The 20,327-nt window shown below is 36.2% G+C and overlaps 1 protein-coding gene across 1 annotated transcript in view; it reads right to left on the bottom strand.

Annotated features, from left to right (window-relative positions):
- Positions 1 to 20,327, bottom strand: part of LOC136266777 (protein NLRC5-like) — a 42,152-nt gene that overhangs the window by 317 nt on the left and 21,508 nt on the right. Inside the window, exon 3 of the mRNA XM_066061797.1 lies at positions 35 to 6,293. Within this exon, the coding sequence (XP_065917869.1) occupies positions 340 to 6,293 (5,954 nt within the window). The 3' untranslated portion in view covers positions 35 to 339. The remainder of the gene's footprint in view (positions 1 to 34; positions 6,294 to 20,327) is intronic.

The raw sequence follows: 20,327 nt of genomic DNA, 5'->3' as shown, positions 1-20,327 counted from the left end.
CAAGCACCTAGCTAAATTGATCTGCATACTCTACCTGAATTGCTGCAAAGTGAAGTAGAGCAGCATCTAAAACATTCGAACATATTGCCTGAATGCAAACAATGTTATAATACAGTGAGCCACATGTTATATGACAATATCAAGGCTCCTATTACATAAAATCATACAAAAGAATATATACAGCATAGCACTACTTACTAAAATAACTACTACTACTACCATTACTTGGACAGTGGCAAATAACCAAGTCAAATTGTGACAAGTAGCTTGAGACATAACAACTGTGCTCAGAAAAATAATTTTCAAGGGAATTTGACTATCTTTATGCGCATAAGGCTTTTAATCCATAAAGTACAAAATGTCTTTGCAAGATAGAATGGTTGCTATTTTATCTCTTGCTTCTTTGGAAATTTGATTGTTTTCAACAAATAATATCCTAAATGAAGGCACATTTTGTACTGCTTGTGCTATTTTGATTGCACCAGTTGCTTGTAACATATTATTACTGATATCAAGAAGGAACAAATTACTATTATGCTGTACAATAGCTGCTATATCATCTGCTGCTTCCTCAGTAATATTGTTCTCACTGATTTTCAGTTCAGACAGAGAAGAAATATTTCGTAGTGCTTTTGCTATTTTTATCATACCAGCTGTTTGAAAGTTATTTATACTAATGCTGAGTGTTTTTAATTTATTATTATTCAGTATAACTGCTGCTATATCATCTGCTGCTTCTTCAGTAATATTGTTCCCATTGATGTACATTTCAATTAGAGAAGAAATATTTTGTAATGCTTTTGCTATTTTTATTATACCAGCTGTGTGAAACGCATTTCCACTAATGTTGAGCATTTGCAATTTACTATTATTCAGTATAACAGCTGCTATATCATCTGCTGCTTCTTTAGTAATATTGTTCTCATTGATGTATAATTCAGATAGAGAAGAAATATTTTGTAATGCTTTTGCTATTTTTATTATACCAGCTGTGTGAAACGCATTTCCACTGATGTTGAGTATTTGCAATGTACTGTTATTCACTATAACAGCTGCTATATCATCTGCTGCTTCTTCAGTAATATTGTTCTCATTGATGTACAATTCAGATAGAGAAGAAATATTTTGTAATGCTTTTGCTATTTTTATCATACCATCTGTGTGAAACGCATTTCCACTAATGTTGAGTATTTGCAATTTACTATTATTCAGTATTACATCTGCTATATCATCTGCTGCTTCTTCAGTAATATTGTTCTCATTGATGTACAATTCAGATAGAGAAGAAATATTTTGTAATGCTTTTGCTATTTTTATCATACCAGCTGTGTGAAACGTATTTCCGCTAATGTTGAGTATTTGCAATTTACTATTATTCAGTATAACAGCTGCTATATCATCTGCTGCTTCTTTAGTAATGTTGCTGTAAATGATGTGCAATCCATTGAGTGAAGAAATATTCTGTAATGCTTTTGCTATTTTTATCATACCAGCTGTTTGAAATTTATTTCCACTAATGTTGAGTACTTGTAATTTACTATTATTCAGTATAACAGCTGCTATATCATCTGCTGCTTCTGTAGTAATATTGTTCTTATTTATATACAACTCAGATAGAGAAGTAATATTTTGTAATGCTTTTGCTATTTTTATCATACCAGCTGTATGAAACGCATTTCCACTAATGTTGAGTATTTGTAAATTACTACTATTCAGTATAACAGCTGTTATATCATCTGCTGCTTCTTTAGTAATATTGTTCTCATTTATATACAATTCAGATAGAGAATAAATATTTTGTAATGCTTTTGCTATTTTTATCATACCAGCTGTGTGAAATGCATTTCCACTAATGTTCAGCGTTTGCAATGTACCATTATTCAGTATAACAGCTGCTATATCATCTGCTGCTTCTTCAGTAATATTGTTGTGATTAATGTGCAATCCATTGAGTGAAGAAATATTCTGTAAGGCTTTTGCTATTTTTATCATACCAGCTGTTTGAAATTTATTTCCACTGATGTTGAGTATTCGTAATTTACTATTATTCAGTATAACAGCTGCTATATCATCTGCTACTTCTTCAGTAATATTGTTCTCATTTATATACAATTCAGATAGAGAATAAATATTTTGTAGTGCTTTTGCTATTCTTATCATACCAGCTGTATGAAATTTATTCCCACTAATGTTGAGTATTTGTAATTTGTTATTATTCAGTATAACAGGTGCTATATCATCTGCTGCTTCTTTAGTAATGTTGTTCTTATTAATATACAATTCAGATAGAGAAGAAATATTTTGTAATGCTTTTGCTATTTTTATCATACCAGCTGATTGAAATTCATTTCCACTAATGTTGAGTATTTGTAATTTACTATTATTCAGTATAACAGCTGCTATATCATCTGCTGCTTCTTCAGTAATATTGTTCTCATTTATATACAATTCAGATAGAGAATAAATATTTTGTAGTGCTTTTGCTATTCTTATCATACCAGCTGTATGAAATTTATTCCCACTAATGTTGAGTATTTGTAATTTGTTATTATTCAGTATAACAGGTGCTATATCATCTGCTGCTTCTTTAGTAATGTTGTTCTTATTAATATACAATTCAGATAGAGAAGAAATATTTTGTAATGCTTTTGCTATTTTTATCATACTAGCTGATTGAAATTCATTTCCACTAATGTTGAGTATTTGTAATTTACCATTATTCAGTATAACAGCTGCTATATCATCTGCTGCTTCTTCAGTAATGTTGTTCTTATTGATGTACAATCCAGTGAGTGAAGACACATTCTGTAATGCTTTTGCTATTTTTATCATACCAGCTGTTTGAAATTTATTTCCACCAAGGTTAAGTATTCTTAGTCTAGTGTTATTCAGTATAACAGCTACTATATCATCTGCTGCTTCTTCAGTAATATCATTGTTATTGATGAGCAACTCAAATAGAAAAGAAACATTCTGTAATGCTTTTGCTATTTTTGCCATACCAGCTGCTTGAATATTATTTCTACCAAGGTCCAATGTTCTTAAGCTTTTGTTATTTAATATAACAGCTGCTATATCATTTACCATTTCTTCAGTAACATTGTTCAGCCTGATGTGCAATTCACATAAAGTAGAAACAATCTGCAGTATTTTTATTTCACCATCAAAGAAAAGATATTTACTGTCATCAATAATGACATTAGAAATACTAACTATTTCTGCAAGTGCAGAGGTAATTGAAGAAGCTAATCTACTTGAGGAAATGTGCAGGTTTTGAATGGTCAGTACATGCTTTTCAGCAATTAAATGATTGGTTAACATTTCGATATCAATGGTACCAATACAGCAACCAACAAATTTCAATTCGTTCAGTACTTTAGAAGAAGTTAATAGAATTGCAATTTGTTTACAAGTGTCAGTATTTAAATTGCAATCAAAAAATTTCCAATTAGTGACTGATGGTTCTAATTTATGTGCCATTGCTAATTGTTTGCTAGTAGGATTATGAGCTCCCAGGGTATCCTTTGTAATCACTACAACTGAAGTATGATGACACATAGACAGAATGGCTTCTACATCATCACTGGTAATGTTGCCTGTGCTGTGTACAAATAATTCTCTTAGCATAAATCTATTCAGTGATAGTATGGAGTATAATTCTATTTGACAGTTAAGGATATAATAAAGGCACGGTGAAGAAATATTACTGAAGTTAGCAACGATATTGTTCCATGTATTGCTTCTTATATCACAATTGTTAAGATATATAGATGTTAACGACTTTGACAGACTTTCACATATTTCTTCACATTTCAATGCATGAGCTATTAAAGTATGTTTTTCAACTAGTCCAATCTTCAATTGAAATTTACTGGCATTCTTGTATGAGAGCAAAACATCAACAAAACTTTCAATTATTCCTTCACCTTTGTTGCCATGCCATTGTAGTTTCTCATCCCATGAGATTATAGGTGGTACACAACTAGAATATAATGTTCTCATTCTCCGTATGAGGTTAAGCATTTCCAAGTTTGATAGTTCACTGCTCAGTGAGCATGTGTTTATTACTCCTTGTATCTTACTATTACTGACTACTAATATAATACCATTAGAAATACTATTTGGTAATATGCCAATTATTTCATAAGCAATTTGATCATAAAGGGTGGGATCATCAATTACCAAACTAAAATTGTCATTACACTGTGACATTGTACTGCTAACCGCTGTCAAAAATTTAGAATTCAAACAACTTCCAAGAATGTGAACATTTGATAAATTTTGTTTTATAAGAAAACTTGTGGTTTCAGAAGGATTTAATTCCCATCTACAACTTATCAAATACATGGTCTTAATGTGTTTAGCTTTGGAAAGCAACTCAAGCATCTCATTTTCATTTAATTTGTATGCAAACAAAAACGATCCTATGAGCAATGTTTTCAAAATGACTACATCACTTGACTGAAGGATAACATGCTCAACTGCTTCAAATATATTACAAGCAGTCTCATTGTCAAATACAAAATCATCAACACTAATAAGTTCTGATGTTTTCCACGTTTTAACCAAGTTCAATAGTCCAACTAAAAATGAGAAGTTCAGTTGGTTGTAAGAAAGGTCAACTCTATCAATGGTTACCACAGAAAGTGTATCTTTATCTACAAACCTTTCAAAAAGTATTTTCAGTCCAGCACTACCAATATTACATCCTGACAAGTCAAGCTTTTTCCAGTGTTTGTTAATTGACCTGATGAGAAAAACTCGAAGTGTGTTGAGATCCCTGGGCAATAAAGTCTGGTCACTAAGATTAATTTCTTGATTCTTAAAAAACTCACCAAACAATGATAATAAGTCACTGCTTTGCGCTTCTACAAGACATTGAAATATATGTAGACACTTAATCTTGTTATGTAACAACGTTTTAGATATACCAGTCTTAAATAGCCCAGTAGATATCTGAAAATAATTTCCAGACAGAAAATGTTTTAACGGAAAAGTGTCACCACCAGTTATGCCAACATACATGATCCAGGTATTATAGTAGTCAGCTGACCAAAATGTGTTTCTTAGTAATTTAAGTTGCTTTCTTTCTGGTAGTGTTGAAATGTGGTAGGCTGCCATATACTCTTGAATTGAGAAATGAAGAAAATGATATGTAACAATTTTACTACCATCTTCAACATATGTAACAGAGTTTAACAAACCTAAACCATTCCAATTAGTGGGAACTGCAGTTAAACTTGGACATATTTCTTGTATTTCAGTTAATTTGAATACTACCTTGTCACATTTTAATGCTTCATATGCAAACCGTGATAATTCTTTGAACACTACATCATGTGGATGAGGTAAACTGTTCAAATTAAACACAGCCGCATCAGAAATATTTTCACCCATTTTTCCAAGGAGTCGGATAATAGTCATTTCAATAACTTTTCCATACATCTCTGTTTGGGTTTTTGGCAATTGACTAATTCCATTTTCACTAAGACAAAGCAATATAGTCATGTTTAATGGAATATAACACAGTGCATTGATAGTAGAATTAGCCTGCAAGTAACCCTGAAGAGCTGCAACTTTCTCTGGAGAAGCAGCCAGTGCGCTGTTAATGTAGTCTAGCCGATTTTCTTCAGTAAAGCCTGCTACCTCTACCCGACAGTCTGCAATATCATGAAGAGGTAATAGTGCAGATGGACGCGAAGTAATTACTAACAAACAATTCCATAACACTCGGCGTCTTATTAGATCAGCAATAAAAGAATTCTTCCTGTCTGCTTCAGACAACTCATCATAGCCATCTAGCACCACAACAAGATCTTTGCCATCATTTTCATTGAAATACTTTCCAAGGCCAGCAGCTGCTTCTTTGCTTTTTAGCACATGCTGCACAAACATTTCAACTGAATTTAATTTTGATGAATGAAGATTACGCAAATATACTAAGAACAAAAGCTTTTTGTACTGCAACAAATTATTGTTAGCCCACTGGTAAGCAATTTCTTTACACAAAATAGTTTTTCCTATTCCTGGTGCACCTTCTATCAAAAGAATGTTTGCTGAATGTTCAGCAGTTGCAAACAATTCAGAAATATTTTTCATAGTATTACTATGTTGTCTAGTCTGGGAGTCACCATTATTTACTTTTTTGCTAATATATTTTTCCTTATGATGGATGACAGCTAAACTGGTATAGTGCTTTGGTTGATGTGGAGGCCAGTCATCTCCAACAACAGAAAATCTGCTGGAAATATATTGATCCCGTAAAGTTCTGGAAGTGCTATCCACAAATACACCTACAAAATCATTATACACATTGTCAGCATATCTTATACATGCCAAGTTAAATAAACAATAACTATCTAAATATTTGTATTTCTACATGTGATCTGGTATATCTGTACCTAAATGGTTATTACCAAGAGTTCATAATATATATACTGAGGAGAGTATCCTACTCTCATATACCCCTGTAGAAGGGCATATCATGAAGTTATGATGTAACAATTCTGAGTTCGCCCATTTTTCTTTGTATAATTAATGAAGTCATTAGTTGAACAGAATTTCGATTAAACACATGCCTAACAATGTCGCTAGCAACCAGATTAACTCCAACTCTAAGCGTTTCTCACCGAACTACAATCATTCCTTCATGGGTTAAGACCACTTCGTAGGCGTTTCTTGCTAAGCCATTCGCGAATACGGCTATCCTGAGCGTCGTGAGTGTGAAATGGTGCTAACGATTCTTGCACTTCTATGGCTGCTCACACATCACAAACCACAACATCTTGTTGTTACGTCATAACTTCATGATACACCCTTCTACAGGGGTATATGAGAGTAGGATACTCTCCTCAGTATATATATTATGAACTCTTGTTATTACCTCATCAGTTTTATCAATGTACCATTCATTCAGCTTGGGAAAATAACAGTACAACAGTCCCCTAAAGTTGGTCTGTTTCTGACACTACTGTACTGTATATTATTAGGGATCATGGAGATTTGGGTTTATCTGGCCAAAAATATCACCCAAAAACCAGCTTCACAATACCATCCTGGTGTATTAGAAGTATTAGTTAGGTATAACCAAGCTCAAAAGTGCCTTCAGTACAACCTTAAATGCTTCCAATAGCAGGGGCGGATCTAGGATTTATAAAAGGGGGGGGCTAACTCAAGGTACTAATCTCTTGGGTAGAGGTAGCGAAGCATGCTGGAACTAGGGGGGTCTGGGGGCATGCCCCCCCAGGTAAATTTTGAAAAATAGATGCTAAAACACTGCAATTTGGAGACATTTCCACATAAAATTCATAATATTTTCTGCCTGTAGATATTTTATATACTGCCTTTAGATTATAGGTATGGCTCTCTGAAGCATTTTGCTAATGGAAAAGTTTGGGTAGGTACAGACAACCAAGTACATGATGCACCCCTCTCACAATTGCACAACACTGAATAGGTGCATGTTAGAATAATAATGTTGAAAGTGGAAAATTTTGAAATTTGAACAATACAAGATTGAATCTGAGAGCATTTTCAATGGAAATTGTGAACCTGAATTAAGTATTGTCATACATATTAACTACACAAGTAGATGAATGAAGCCCTTTAAACAGACCAATTCATTTCATTGCATGTATAGGTGCAGGCAGATTTGGAAAAATTCCATAACAGAACCAACTACATGTTTCCAGTGAATATTCTATTAGAGTAGTTAGCTGACTGCTCTATTAGAGTATCTCGATCTTGTAAACCTCCAATGCTGATTCGGGTCCTTGTTGCATAAATTTTAGCATAAATCCACTGATAATACCTTGGAAAGACGTTTATAAGGTGGCTTTATGAGTATTTGTATTATTAGTGATCATATAATTATGCTAAGACAAAATTTCATTATAATACTCAGCATATTGATCAAGTAAAGCCTAAATATGAAGGGGGGGGCTTCAGCCCCCAAAGCCCCCCCCCTGGATCCGCCCCTGAATAGGTACCTACAATTTTTTTTTTTAATTTATTCAACACAATTTTTTACTGACTGACTAACTGCCTGATGCCTTCAGACAAGCGTTAACTAGGATCCATACACAATTTTCAAGAGCATATTGCTCATCTAAGATATAACAATTCCTCAATTGTGAAAGAGTTTGGGTTGTGAATAGTTAAAAATTATATTCTCTTCATACATAGATGGCGGAAAAGGGGGGGGGGGGGACTAGGGGGCTGAACCCCCCCACCCCTCAGAATGATATCACACCGAAATTCTCCTTCTTGGAGTGGGGCTGAAAACCGTGATAAAGATCGAGATACTCTAATAGAGCAGTCACTCTAATAAAGCAGTCACAGTATTAGAGCAGTGTGTAGCAAGCTATGTAAGGATTTTTAAGTAGTTTATCAGCTATAAATGCATAGCTGGTGAGGTGGTCAGCTATTGTCAGTTGGCTGTGACCTTTTTTTTTTTTTTGGTCTCACCTTACCAAACCAGAGACAATGTAGTGCCTCATTTCCATAAGTCTGGGTCAGCCCAGTCCCCCCTCATATTAACTACTTCCTCTGCCCCTGTCTTCATATTACAAATCTACCAAAGACAGTGATAAAGGTACAGAATCAGAGGACAGGTGTGGCTTTTTCTAGGGGTGCATGCAAATATGTGTTTTATCCTTGTGTTATGACGGAGATATTGATTTACCAATTTATGAAATGATACCATCAACCAGACAACGACTTTATTCAGCCACAGATATTGTTTATATCCTGTTAAGTCCACACATGAAAGATTCTAACCAAGTGTGTAGCAAAGTTCCAACCAGCATTCATAAAAATGTTATGTTTGTTGTGGATTCAAGCAAGCTTGGGAACAGAAAAGACTTCCTAGAAGATGATACGGGAGTATGGATCAACAATGGCATTGATACTACATATTTTAATGTGTTAATGTCTGCTGATGGCAAGATTGATACAGTAAGCAGGCTCTTCTGTTTATGCGGTAAAGCTCGTTTACCGTACTCATGGGACTAACGAGAGTCTGGAGAAACTAACAGCTCAAATAGAATGTATGTTAGTGTTTTGTACAATTGCTAAGAAGTTACTGCTTTATTTTTCTAAATTTTCCTTAGGTCCTTCAGGTAATATGTGTGATCTTGTATTGGTGGCGTATAAATTTGCTGGTGTTCCTGAGCACACAGTGTTAGTACGACCACATGGCAATAGCAAGGAAGATAAGCCATTTTATTGGACTATGAAAAGCACAGTTCAGCAAGTTGCCAATAATCTGGCTACTCATACACCCAAACGTGCGATTAGGGAAGTATTCAATGACAAAGGGGGTCTGATTAAAGCATCAAGTGCAGGTGAACTGCCACATGATCGAAATCGAGCATTTTTTTTTGAAGCATAAAATGTTTGAGAAGGATCTACTAATGCTTCAAGTTCATCCAGTGGTTCCCATGACATGTTGCTTGTCATTACGGAGCAATGTAATAATGCAGAGAAAGGTAATGGATTTGTGCAGCATGTCACATGTACTCCAGAGCCCATGGTGGTGTTATCAACAAGTTAGCAATTGCTAGATTTAGAACGATTTTGTTGTGATATGTATGGATTTTTTGCATTTTTGGGATAGATCCCACATTTAATCTTTGTAATTTTAGTGTCACTGCCACCGTTTATGGAAACCTACTGGTAGAACACCCAAAAACACATTGTTCACCTATCGTGCTTGGTCCACTCCTGGTCCATTATTGTAAGCAATTCAGCACTTAACACCATTTTTTTTTCAACACTGATAGTAGATTACAACCAAATATCTCCAACATTCTAGTAATTGGTACGGATGGAGAAACTGCCCTGGTCAATGCTAAGCTTCCCTCGCGCTACCCAGTTGAGATGTTTTCGTCACCTGCAACAAGATGTAGAGGGACACCTTAAGGATAATCATTTTCCTGACACAGCAGTCAAGGAATACATCCATGACTTATTTGGCTGGCAAGAAAGTGATGGGACAGTTCATGAAGGTCTGGTCGATAGCTGTAATGCTGAACAGTTTAATAAGAACTTAAGGTTGCTTGCCGACAAGTGGAATTCCCTAGAGAAAACTACTTTTACTGATCAAAAGCATACAAGCCCCACTTTCATAGTCAGTTTACTAAACAAAAAGCAAAAGTACCGTGAGGATGTGGGCTTAGGTTGTCCTCCATGGGCATTTTACACTAATGCCAATGAGTCTGTGAATGCTTTATTACAGGACTGTATAGCTTATAAGAAGCAGCAGTGGCCAGTTTTGAATGGCAAAATAAAGAAAGCTGTTGATGATCATCAACATGAGATGGAGAAAGCCATAATTGGGCAGGGTTAGTATTGTTTAAAACAACAGTATAAACATCTGTGTGTTCCTGCAGACACCTGTTTCAAGATGACCACTGAGCAACGTGTGGGCCAGGTTAAGAGATTTAATTCATGCAAGGTTCATACAACTACCCATTCTGTTTTGGTTGATAAGTCGAATGACCAAAGCAGTGCTATAGCTTTGCCTTGCAAGGAGGCATTTGTGAACACTCAAGTACCACAGCCAACTGCTGAGGGGTTTGAATTAAAGCCTCAATGTTGATGAGCGAAGAGAATGCTGTTGTTTCCTACACCTGCAGATATACTAGTGGACATTTATCCCTAATTCAGTCATGGAGGGATTTACTTTTTTGTAGCAAAAAGATAAGATGGTGAAATTGAAATCCAGTACTGTGTCACATTTGGTGAGAGCCACAGACTAGTTAGGGTATAAGTGTGATGATAAGTGCCCACAATTCAAATCATTAAAAATGTGTTCCCGCACAGTTGCTGCAGCCCAGCAAAATGGAGAATTAGATGGCTTCATGGATGTGTATCACAAGAAGTATGGGAAACGTCAGCCAAACTTGTCGGACGTGGCTGTCCTGATCATGTACAAATGAATCAAACAGTTGATCACTATTGGTCTCCAGTGGGGCTGTCTATTTGTTCATATGCTTCTGCAGTACAATAATGTATCATTTGGACCACAACCCCTAGCAGTAACACAAGCTGTCCTTTTATTTTCAAGTTTATGACTAATCAAATTTCAAAATGCCAAGGGTACAAAGGCTCCCTCAAAATGGCAGATGATTCTCTACCTCAGCCTAGTGTTGGGCGATATATCGATATTACATCGTATCATTTGATTTTTTGCTGATATCAAAAAGTATTGATAAATTTTTCAGTTATTTTGATACGATACATCACGTGATCTGAATTAATTTAAAATGTGTATTTTAGCTTTCCATACCTTCAGCAATTTTCAAATCACTCTTACTCTTGTGTATGTGGGTGGGAAATCCCCATTGTGTATAGCCATAGCTACCTACTATCAAATTGTGTAAGAAAACAAGCTATTTACGTATGCAAATAATAACGTATCGAAAAGTATCAATATCGGTCAATTTTAGTCAATATCGTATCGTTCTGAAAATCCTGGTATCGCCCATCACTACCTCAGCCACCTGACGACTTAATTGTGTGCTGAATGGAATGCCAGCCGTTTGTTGCTCCTGATGGGACTGTGAAAGTCCTGTCTAAACTAAGTACTGTACACTATCACTTTAACATGGAATGTTTGTCTGCTGCATCTCCAACGTTTCAGCCAAGTGCTATCGTTTTGCCTCCAGAACTTGAACCAAGTACATGTTACTACTCTTGTCAAGTTCGGTATTAACATTTGAACAGTATATGGGACCAGAGTTTTGATTATGTTTTTGTAGCTAATTAACTACCATTTTGATTGTCTATTCAGCACATCTGATTCTCTTTTCGTGAGGTATATGTGCTTATTGTTGTTTGCAGTATATTTGTAAGACAATTATCAATAGCTGTTAAAGGAAGTATAATACCTATTCATATTCATCTTTTGTTATGTAACAGTTTTAATTGATGGGTGGTGCCAAATGACGTAAACCAGGCATGAGCAATGTTTATTTTTGAGCGATGTAATTTTCGCGAATGCGGTAACTTCCGTGAATTTTTGTAAAAGATCAATGCTATTCGTGAAAATAAGATCATGGTAATGATTGAAAGTAAGTATTCACGATAATTACATATGTCACGTGTATATTATTATGCGGTAGCCATGTGCACAAACAAAACTGCGCATGCGGAAATAATGTGCATTAGACTCCTCTACATCCACCAGTGGACGAATCGGCAGTACTAAAGTTCAGGTCAGTGGAGACGAGCACGAGATACCAGTAGTGGCCGGAGGATTAAGGTACGTGTGTGTACACATACGTCTGTATGCGATGGATAGTATTTAATGTTACTGGCTATTATTATTATTATTGTTAATTACTGTGTAGAGCTCACAGAAAGAGTATAAACACACAGATAATCATACATAAAATCAGTCTGTTGGGAAGAGGTATAAGGATAAATCTTTAAATTAGTTTAAATCATCCAGTTCAACTAATGAATCGGGTAGGGAATTCCACAAATTGATAGCAGATGGTAGGAAAGAATTTAAATATGTATCAGTTCTAGCAAAAGGGGTGACAAAACACTGGTTGTGTCCACGGGTAGGTGTTTAGAGGAGTATAAGTGTAAATGAAATGTCAACAAGACCATGTAATATTTTGTAAAACATTATTAATGTTAAGAAACTCCTTCAGTGTTCGAGTAGTGGCCACTTAAGATGTTTGAGCATGGTAATCACACTACTGTGATAGGAGAAGTCATTTTTAACAAAGCGAGCAGCACTGCGCTGAACCTTTTCTATTTGGTGTTTCTGATACAGAAGGTATGGGGACTACACTGTAGCAGCATACTCTAATATAGGTCTCACTAAGGATGTGTAACAATTAGATTCACTGTTGTTGGACACCGGAAGAGATTATGTTGTAAGAAGGCTTTTGCTTTGATGGCTTTGCTACAGATGTCATTGACATGTTCCTTCCAAGTTAAGTGTTCATCTATCACTACTCCCAGGTATTTAGCTGATTACTTTGCTGTATTTGTTAACTATGGATTTGATAACAATGTTTTATATGTTTTTTTCTTGTTATAGCTAGATGGATACGGGTTGAACTTAATTTGCCAAGTATTTTCCCAATTTTCTAAAGTAAGAAGATCATTTTGAAGGCAGATGGTATCGGCTTCAGTTCTAATTATTCTGTATATCAAAACATCGTCAGCATAAAGTCTTATAGTACTAGTGATGGATTCAGTGGTATCATTTATATAGATGAAGAATAAAAGCGGTGCTAGTACTAAGCCTTGGGGAACTCCTGAGAGAACAGGGTGTGATTTGCTGGATTTGCCTTCAAGTAGGACTGACTGTGAGCGATCTGTTAAGTAGTCTTTTATCCAACGTAATAGGTTACCATTAACTCCATAATGTGAAAGTTTATAACATAATTTTCTATGAGAAAGTTTGTCAAAAGCTTTGGAAAAATCTAGGAAAAGGGCATCAATATGGGTTCCAGCATCAAGATTGTGATGAAAGTCGTTAATGGCTCCTAGAAGTTGTGTGTCACAAGATCGGCCTGTATGAAAACCATGTTGATTAGTGCTCAGGATATTGTAGTTGGACAGATGAGTAGAAATAAAGGAGTAAATGATGTGTTCTAGTATTTTGCTACAAGTACTGTTTAGTGATATGGGCCAATAATTTGCTGGTTCTGTTCTGTTTCCTTTTTTGTGTATTTGTGTAATGTTTGCTGATTTCCAATCTTGAGGAAGTCGGCCTTGGTCAAGAGAGGTCTGAAAAATAAAGGTGAGCAGTGGAGCCATTTGTTTCTTTCAATAATCTAGGAGGAATCCCATCTGGACCAGCTGCTTTGTTGGGCTCGATTCTATTCAGCAGGTTGAAAACACCATCAGCATTGACCGTTAGCTGAGAATGTCAGGAATTGGCTCGTTAGAAATATGTGGAAGAGGAGACTGATCTTCGTTGGTAAAGACTGAAACAAACTGATTGTTTAGAGCATCGGCGTTTCTTCACTGTCTGTATATGTTTCTCCGTTGTAATGTAAGGTATTGATGGATATCTGCTCCTTTCGCATGTTTTTGATATATCGCCAGAATTTTTTAGTGCATTTGTTGTGTTTGTCAAGGAGTGATGATATGTAATTGTTGTGGGAGGTACGGCAAGCTCTTTGAATTTCTTTTTTAAAATCACAATATGCTGACCAGTCTTCATCTGAGTTCGTTCTGCAAGCTTTGTTGTATTTACATTGTTTCTTTCTCAACAATCTTTTGCTGTTACGAGTAATCCAGGGTGGTTGATCATTAGCACAAGTCATTTTTTGTGGGATCATATCTATACATGATTTACATAGAGTTTTAAATTCATCCCAAAGTATGTTTATAAGGGTATTATGGTCATACGCATTAAAGAAAGTGTCAGCAAATTGGGCTATGTGGTTATTGATAACTTCAAAATTAGCGTTGTGCCATAAAATGATGTTTCTTGACTTGGGCTTGCTGTGAGATATTGAAGTGAGAGATGAAACTGACACAACTTCGTGGTCGCTTATACCAGGGATAACTTCATAGGATTCAATAAATGATGGTTGATTTGTAAGAAAGATGTCTAGGATGTTGCTATTCCTGGTAGGGCTCTGGACTATTTGCAAGTATCCATAGTCAGATACCAAATCCAATATTTGGTCACAAAGTATTATCGGGTAGCGATTATCTGTTATTGAGTTGGAGGACCATTCTATGTTAGGAAGATTCAAGTCTCCTCCTATCCATATAGGAGTAGCAGGGTTTGCATGGGTTAGATCTTTGAGTATTGAGATAAGATTCTGGAGGTAAGTAATGTCAGTTGTGGGTGGCCTATAGATGGAACAAATGATGGTTTTTTAATCTCCATGTAACAGAGTAGCAGCAATAACTTCACAATTGTTGATGTTAACAAGTGGATATTCAATAACATTTAGGGTGCTTCTAAAAGCAAGTAGGACCCCACCATATCCATCAGCAGGGCTGCCCAGAGAAATTAAGGGGCCCAGGGCAAAGAGCTAAAGTGGGCCCCCAGGGGCAAGGAGGTTTCCATTCTGAATCATAATTTTACCCAAACTGTAAGTTGAAGACCAAAAAAAAAAAAAAGGTCATTACATGCTGACAATAACAATAGCTACCCCTCACCAACCATATCTCCTTATTTATAAGCTTGCTACACTGCTCCTCTGAAGAATACTTTGTTCTATTAGAGTATATCGATCTTTTAAACAAGTATTCAAGGAGCCCCTTTCAGGCTCGGGCCTGGGGCAAAATGCCCCAGTTGCCCCCCCCCCCCCCTCTGTGGGCGGCCCTGTCCATCAGGTCTGTCCTGTCTAAAGACATTATATTCTCTAGGGAAAATTTCAGCTGTGTTGACATTTGGAGACAACCAGGTTTCATTTCCAAAGATAATGTTTATCGTTAATCAAGTTATGGAATTCTACTCTGATAGCCATGATGCTTTGAAAATTAATTACGAGTGATTTTAGGGTTTGATTTGAGGTGTTATGTGTATTATAAGAATTATCAAGAGGGTAATTATCAGTGTGAGAGGGGGCATCAACAATTACTTCTTCCTCTCCACTATTTGACCGTTTTTTAATTGGAATTGTCAACCACCTTTGTTCATCTCTTTAAGTTGTGCTCTGAGGTTCTTGTTGGCTTCTCTCTTTTTAGTGGTAAGATCAGGTGTGATAAAAACTTTGTGTAGATCAGGTGAGAGCTTGGGATCACGGAGCTTAGTGCAATTACGTAATATTTTGGCTTTCTCTACTTCTGTGCCAAGAGAAATCTGGAGCAGTCTAGGCTTAGCACCTTTCTTACCTATGCGAAAGCATTTGGTTATTGATACGTAGCTTATAGGGTTGTGCTGCTATAATTGTTTGGCCGCTACTGCATGCCATGCATGGTCGCACTCCTTTATTTTGTTATTCCGCTATTCCATTGTTCGGGTTTTAATGAATCCCGCCTAAAACCTGACAGTTTACTATGGGCATGGCTTGTAGTCATCACTAAACCATCAACACATAACTCAATTAAAATGCCAAATAACATATGCCTAGCCTCCCCCACATCATTATACTACACAGCACAGCGGAGATTAATATCGGCTTTGATTTAATCAAACCAATTAATCGGCTATGATTTAATCAAACCAATTAATCGGCTAGTGGCCAATATCAGCCGATACCAATTATTGAACCAATTATCGGTACAACACTATAGTTAATAGTATATTAAAAATTATAAATTTATAAATAAAGTAGGGATCCAAGCAATAAAAAGTAGTAAAACAAGAGATGAACGATGGTAGCTATTACAGCATAGCTCGGTGGGAAATCCCTAACTTTGGCATGGTATAGCAATTATTTTGTGTTCAATGCCAAAGTAGGGATTTCCCACCAACTACGTACGCTGTAATAGCTACCGTCGTCCATCTCTTGTTTCACTACTTTTTATCGCTTGGATCCTTACTTTATTTTTAAATTTATAATTTATAATATACTAGTTTGTTTAGTTTTTTGTTAAGGCATACAGTTAGCTATAAGCATGTGACTGTTCTATTAGGGTGACTGCTGTATTAGAGTATCTCGAGTCAGCCTGCTAAGATGTGCACTTTCCCAAAAGGGGCGTGATTTTGATCAATTATTAGAGTATCTCGAGTCAGCCTTCCAACTTGAAAGTGTGTGGTCACTGAAATACAGCTAGCATAAAAGGGTGTGTCATTGTGGTTTCAATGAATAGATCGATAATGCATAGAATGAAGAATGGGTGTGATCTTGTGACCTATCATGAAAGCTATCTAATACTAGGGCTGAGCGATACTGCCATTTTAGTATCACGATCGATACTAAAGTCACTATTCACGATACTGAATAGTTCACGATACTTACAAATAAGTCAATCATAGCTGGTGCCACATAGTGTATTGCTCCGCAGGAAATCCTTATAGGTGATAGCAAACTAGCCACTATCATCCTTGTTTACAGTAACAGTTATTGTAACACATGCTTTGAGGTTGTTATGGTGTTCACACCTCTCTGCAGGGGAAACCAGATGGGTGGACTTTATCATTTACAAGGATTCTTAGCCAAGCACTGCATAACAAATGGATTTTTAATGACAGTAATGTACAGGCATGGTATCACGATAGTTAATAACAAAACATCGCGATATCGATACTTTCAAAATATCGCGATATATCGCTAAAACGGTAGTATCGCTCAGCCCTATCTAATACCAGTACCTCCGTACAGTAGCGTAGTCTAAGCGCCTTAAATAATCTTGTGGTGTCTATTATGCTGCTTAAAGAAAGTGTTGATATGGAAAATTAATGCCTCAATATGGTTTCGTTGGATGTAGAAGAAGACAAGCAGCCTGATTGAAGATAAAAGAAAATACAAGGCGCAAAGGGCACACACTCGTCAGAACCTAATATGCCTGGAATATCTATTCAACATCGCCAAAAACATGCCAGTATCACATTAATATAATCAAGAGTTCATAATACATATGTGACCCAGCACTGAGCAAAAACCTTATATACTAGTTCACGAGATAAACTGCATTGAAATTAAAATAATGTGTGCTACAGAAATTATTTTACACACATTATAATTGCTTCAGAATACAATGAAACAATAGATCAACTGAAATATTTAATAGACCACAGAATTTGCTAGGGATGCACCGATACAAAATTTTGCTGATACATGATAAAATGTAACAGATAAGGGCCAATACCCCTCTAATTAAAGCAGCTATAATGTAGAAATTTGAGGAATGGAAAAATCCAGTGAAGCGAATAGCTACTGTAAGTTTTCAAGAATGTTCTGTGCCGCTATTGTCAGTACCTTATTTTCATAGTGTGACACTAAGGAGGGAGGGAGAGGATCTAAACTTAATGTCATTGTGACGTTAGGCATACCAAAATCAGTTTGGACATGCTCCCTAAAATCCAAACTGTATATTGTATGATGACCTTTATCAGGCGTCGTTCCTGTTCCTGTCCTATTCCTGTTTTTCTCAAATTCTAATTATCTGGAGGAGGCTATCCCCAGAGAATGCAACAGTGCTACTGTTTGTTAAGAACTGAATAACTTCAATTATGTTGCATCACCATTAACTAACAACATAATTATTTATTCTTATTTCTTATCTATCTTATGTTAACAATGAAACAATTATTCATTGATTTAATACTTAACAATGATGTATACAATAACAATTATGTTAGTATGCATTATAAGTATCAGTATCAGCTATTTGGACCGATACCACTTTTTACCGATACTTCTGATACAAGTATTTGTACTATAATTTTCTGCCGATACTGATACCGATACCGATACTATACATTGAAGCCTAGACAAGTTTATTATAGAAATTTCACTGTTGCGATACATAGCTAGCTATTAAAATTAGAGGTGGACCACTTGAGTTCTCAGTTAACAGCCTTCTTTTTATAGCCTTAAATCAATAACAGAACACATGCAAATCTGCTGTAGTGGTAGTTCCACCACAAGACACATCATGTATGATGTTACATAAAAACTAATGGCTTATAAATAACTGTTCATAATAGTGATGACTAGTTGGAACTGAGCTCACATCCAATGACACTGGCATACTCCTAACTATATACACATTTAATCAGATAATTGGGCGTTCTTTACTTATGCTATGATATTTGTGAGTCACATGAGTCAAGTATCAAAAGTCAGAATATTGTATATTATGAATACTGTATATTATGCAGCAGTTCACTTCAGCCATTATTAAGCAGATACCTATAGTATGCATAAAGATTTGTTTTTCCATCACTTTTATTTTCCCTAAAAACTGTAAATAATTTGTCAGATATGCCACTCCTGTTACAGGTTTTTGCAATGAATTCGGCGACTTTGCAATTGAATTCGTCCCGTTTGCAATTGATTTCGTCGCTTTTGCAATTGAATTCGTCCCGTTTGCAATTGAATTCGTCCCGTTTGCAATTGAATTCGTCGGTTTTGCAATTGAATTCGTCCCGTTTGCAATTGAATTCGTCGGTTTTGCAATTGAATTCGTCGGTTTTGCAGTTAAATTCGTCCGTAACAAGAATGGCAGCTGGAACAAACACGAAAACATGATGTAGCAGCTGCTACAAGAACTTGTTCAAGTACAACAGTAGTAAACAACTCTTTATAAGGCAATAATTCTTCCTCTACAGCCTCTCCAGCAACATTCCAAACTCTACTACGCCATTCGCGATGGGTGTGGTCACTCGCGAGCAAGCTAATTAACTTGTCAGACAGCCATCAGCTTCGCGTACTACCAACTTCAATTACCTTCTAGTGTCTCAAGTGTAACTCTCCAAGGCATAAATAGTTCATCTCTTAATGAACGGGTTGGTTTCTTGGAGCCGTTTTGTTTATGACGAATTGTAATGCAAACGCGACGAATTCTATTGCAAAACCGACTAATTCAACTGCAAAACCGACGAATTCAATTGCAAAACCGACGAATTCAATTGCAAATGGGACGAATTCAATTGCAATACCGACGAATTCAATTGCAAACGGGACGAATTCAATTGCAAACGGGACGAATTCAATTGCAAAGGCGACGAATTCAACTGCAAAAACCTGTAAATGACACGGAATATGATATGTACATATAGTAATGAAATAATTGCCACTAAATGATTGAGTAAGCACTACGTTACTTATGCACTTATACAGTCCATTATGTACACATCAAGCTTGACACATACATTTAACTCATTCTCAAATTTATTTTGCAATCTTCACTAAATACATTAGTACACTTATTGCATTAGTAAGCATGTGGAAAGCTAGAAGCAACAGAAAACTGTACATAGCTGCAACAATGTACAACCAGAAAAAGCAGTTGGTAGTTAGCTGCATACGGTAGCAATCTCCAAGTAACAGTAAGCCACAAGAAATAGTAGCAGATGACTAGACAATCACCAGCAGCGCTGCAGCAGCAAGCCATAATCACAACTGTACTAACCATCAGTCAACTACAGACAGTAGCTGGTAGCTACAAGCAGCAGCAAGCAATATATAGTAATAGCAGTCAGGAGCGAGAAGCAGTAGCTACAGCTGCAAGAGTATTAATCAATTGCAAGCAGCAGTTAGCCACAAGCAGTGGTCAACTGCAAGTACACCCTGTAGCAGCAAATAGCTTTCAGTAGAATCAAAAACAGTTACAGCAGCAGCAGCAAGCAAGCAATAAACAGCAGCAGCCTGTTGCAAACTGTCAAAATATAAGCAGAAAGCTGCAATCAGTAGCAGCAGCTAAGAGCAGTAGCATCTAGATGCAAGCTG

Source organism: Dysidea avara, chromosome 9, assembly GCF_963678975.1.
Source record: "Dysidea avara chromosome 9, odDysAvar1.4, whole genome shotgun sequence".
Taxonomy (NCBI): domain Eukaryota; kingdom Metazoa; phylum Porifera; class Demospongiae; order Dictyoceratida; family Dysideidae; genus Dysidea; species Dysidea avara.
Note: the sequence above shows the minus strand (reverse complement) of the source record. Positions and strands in the feature narration are given on the sequence as shown.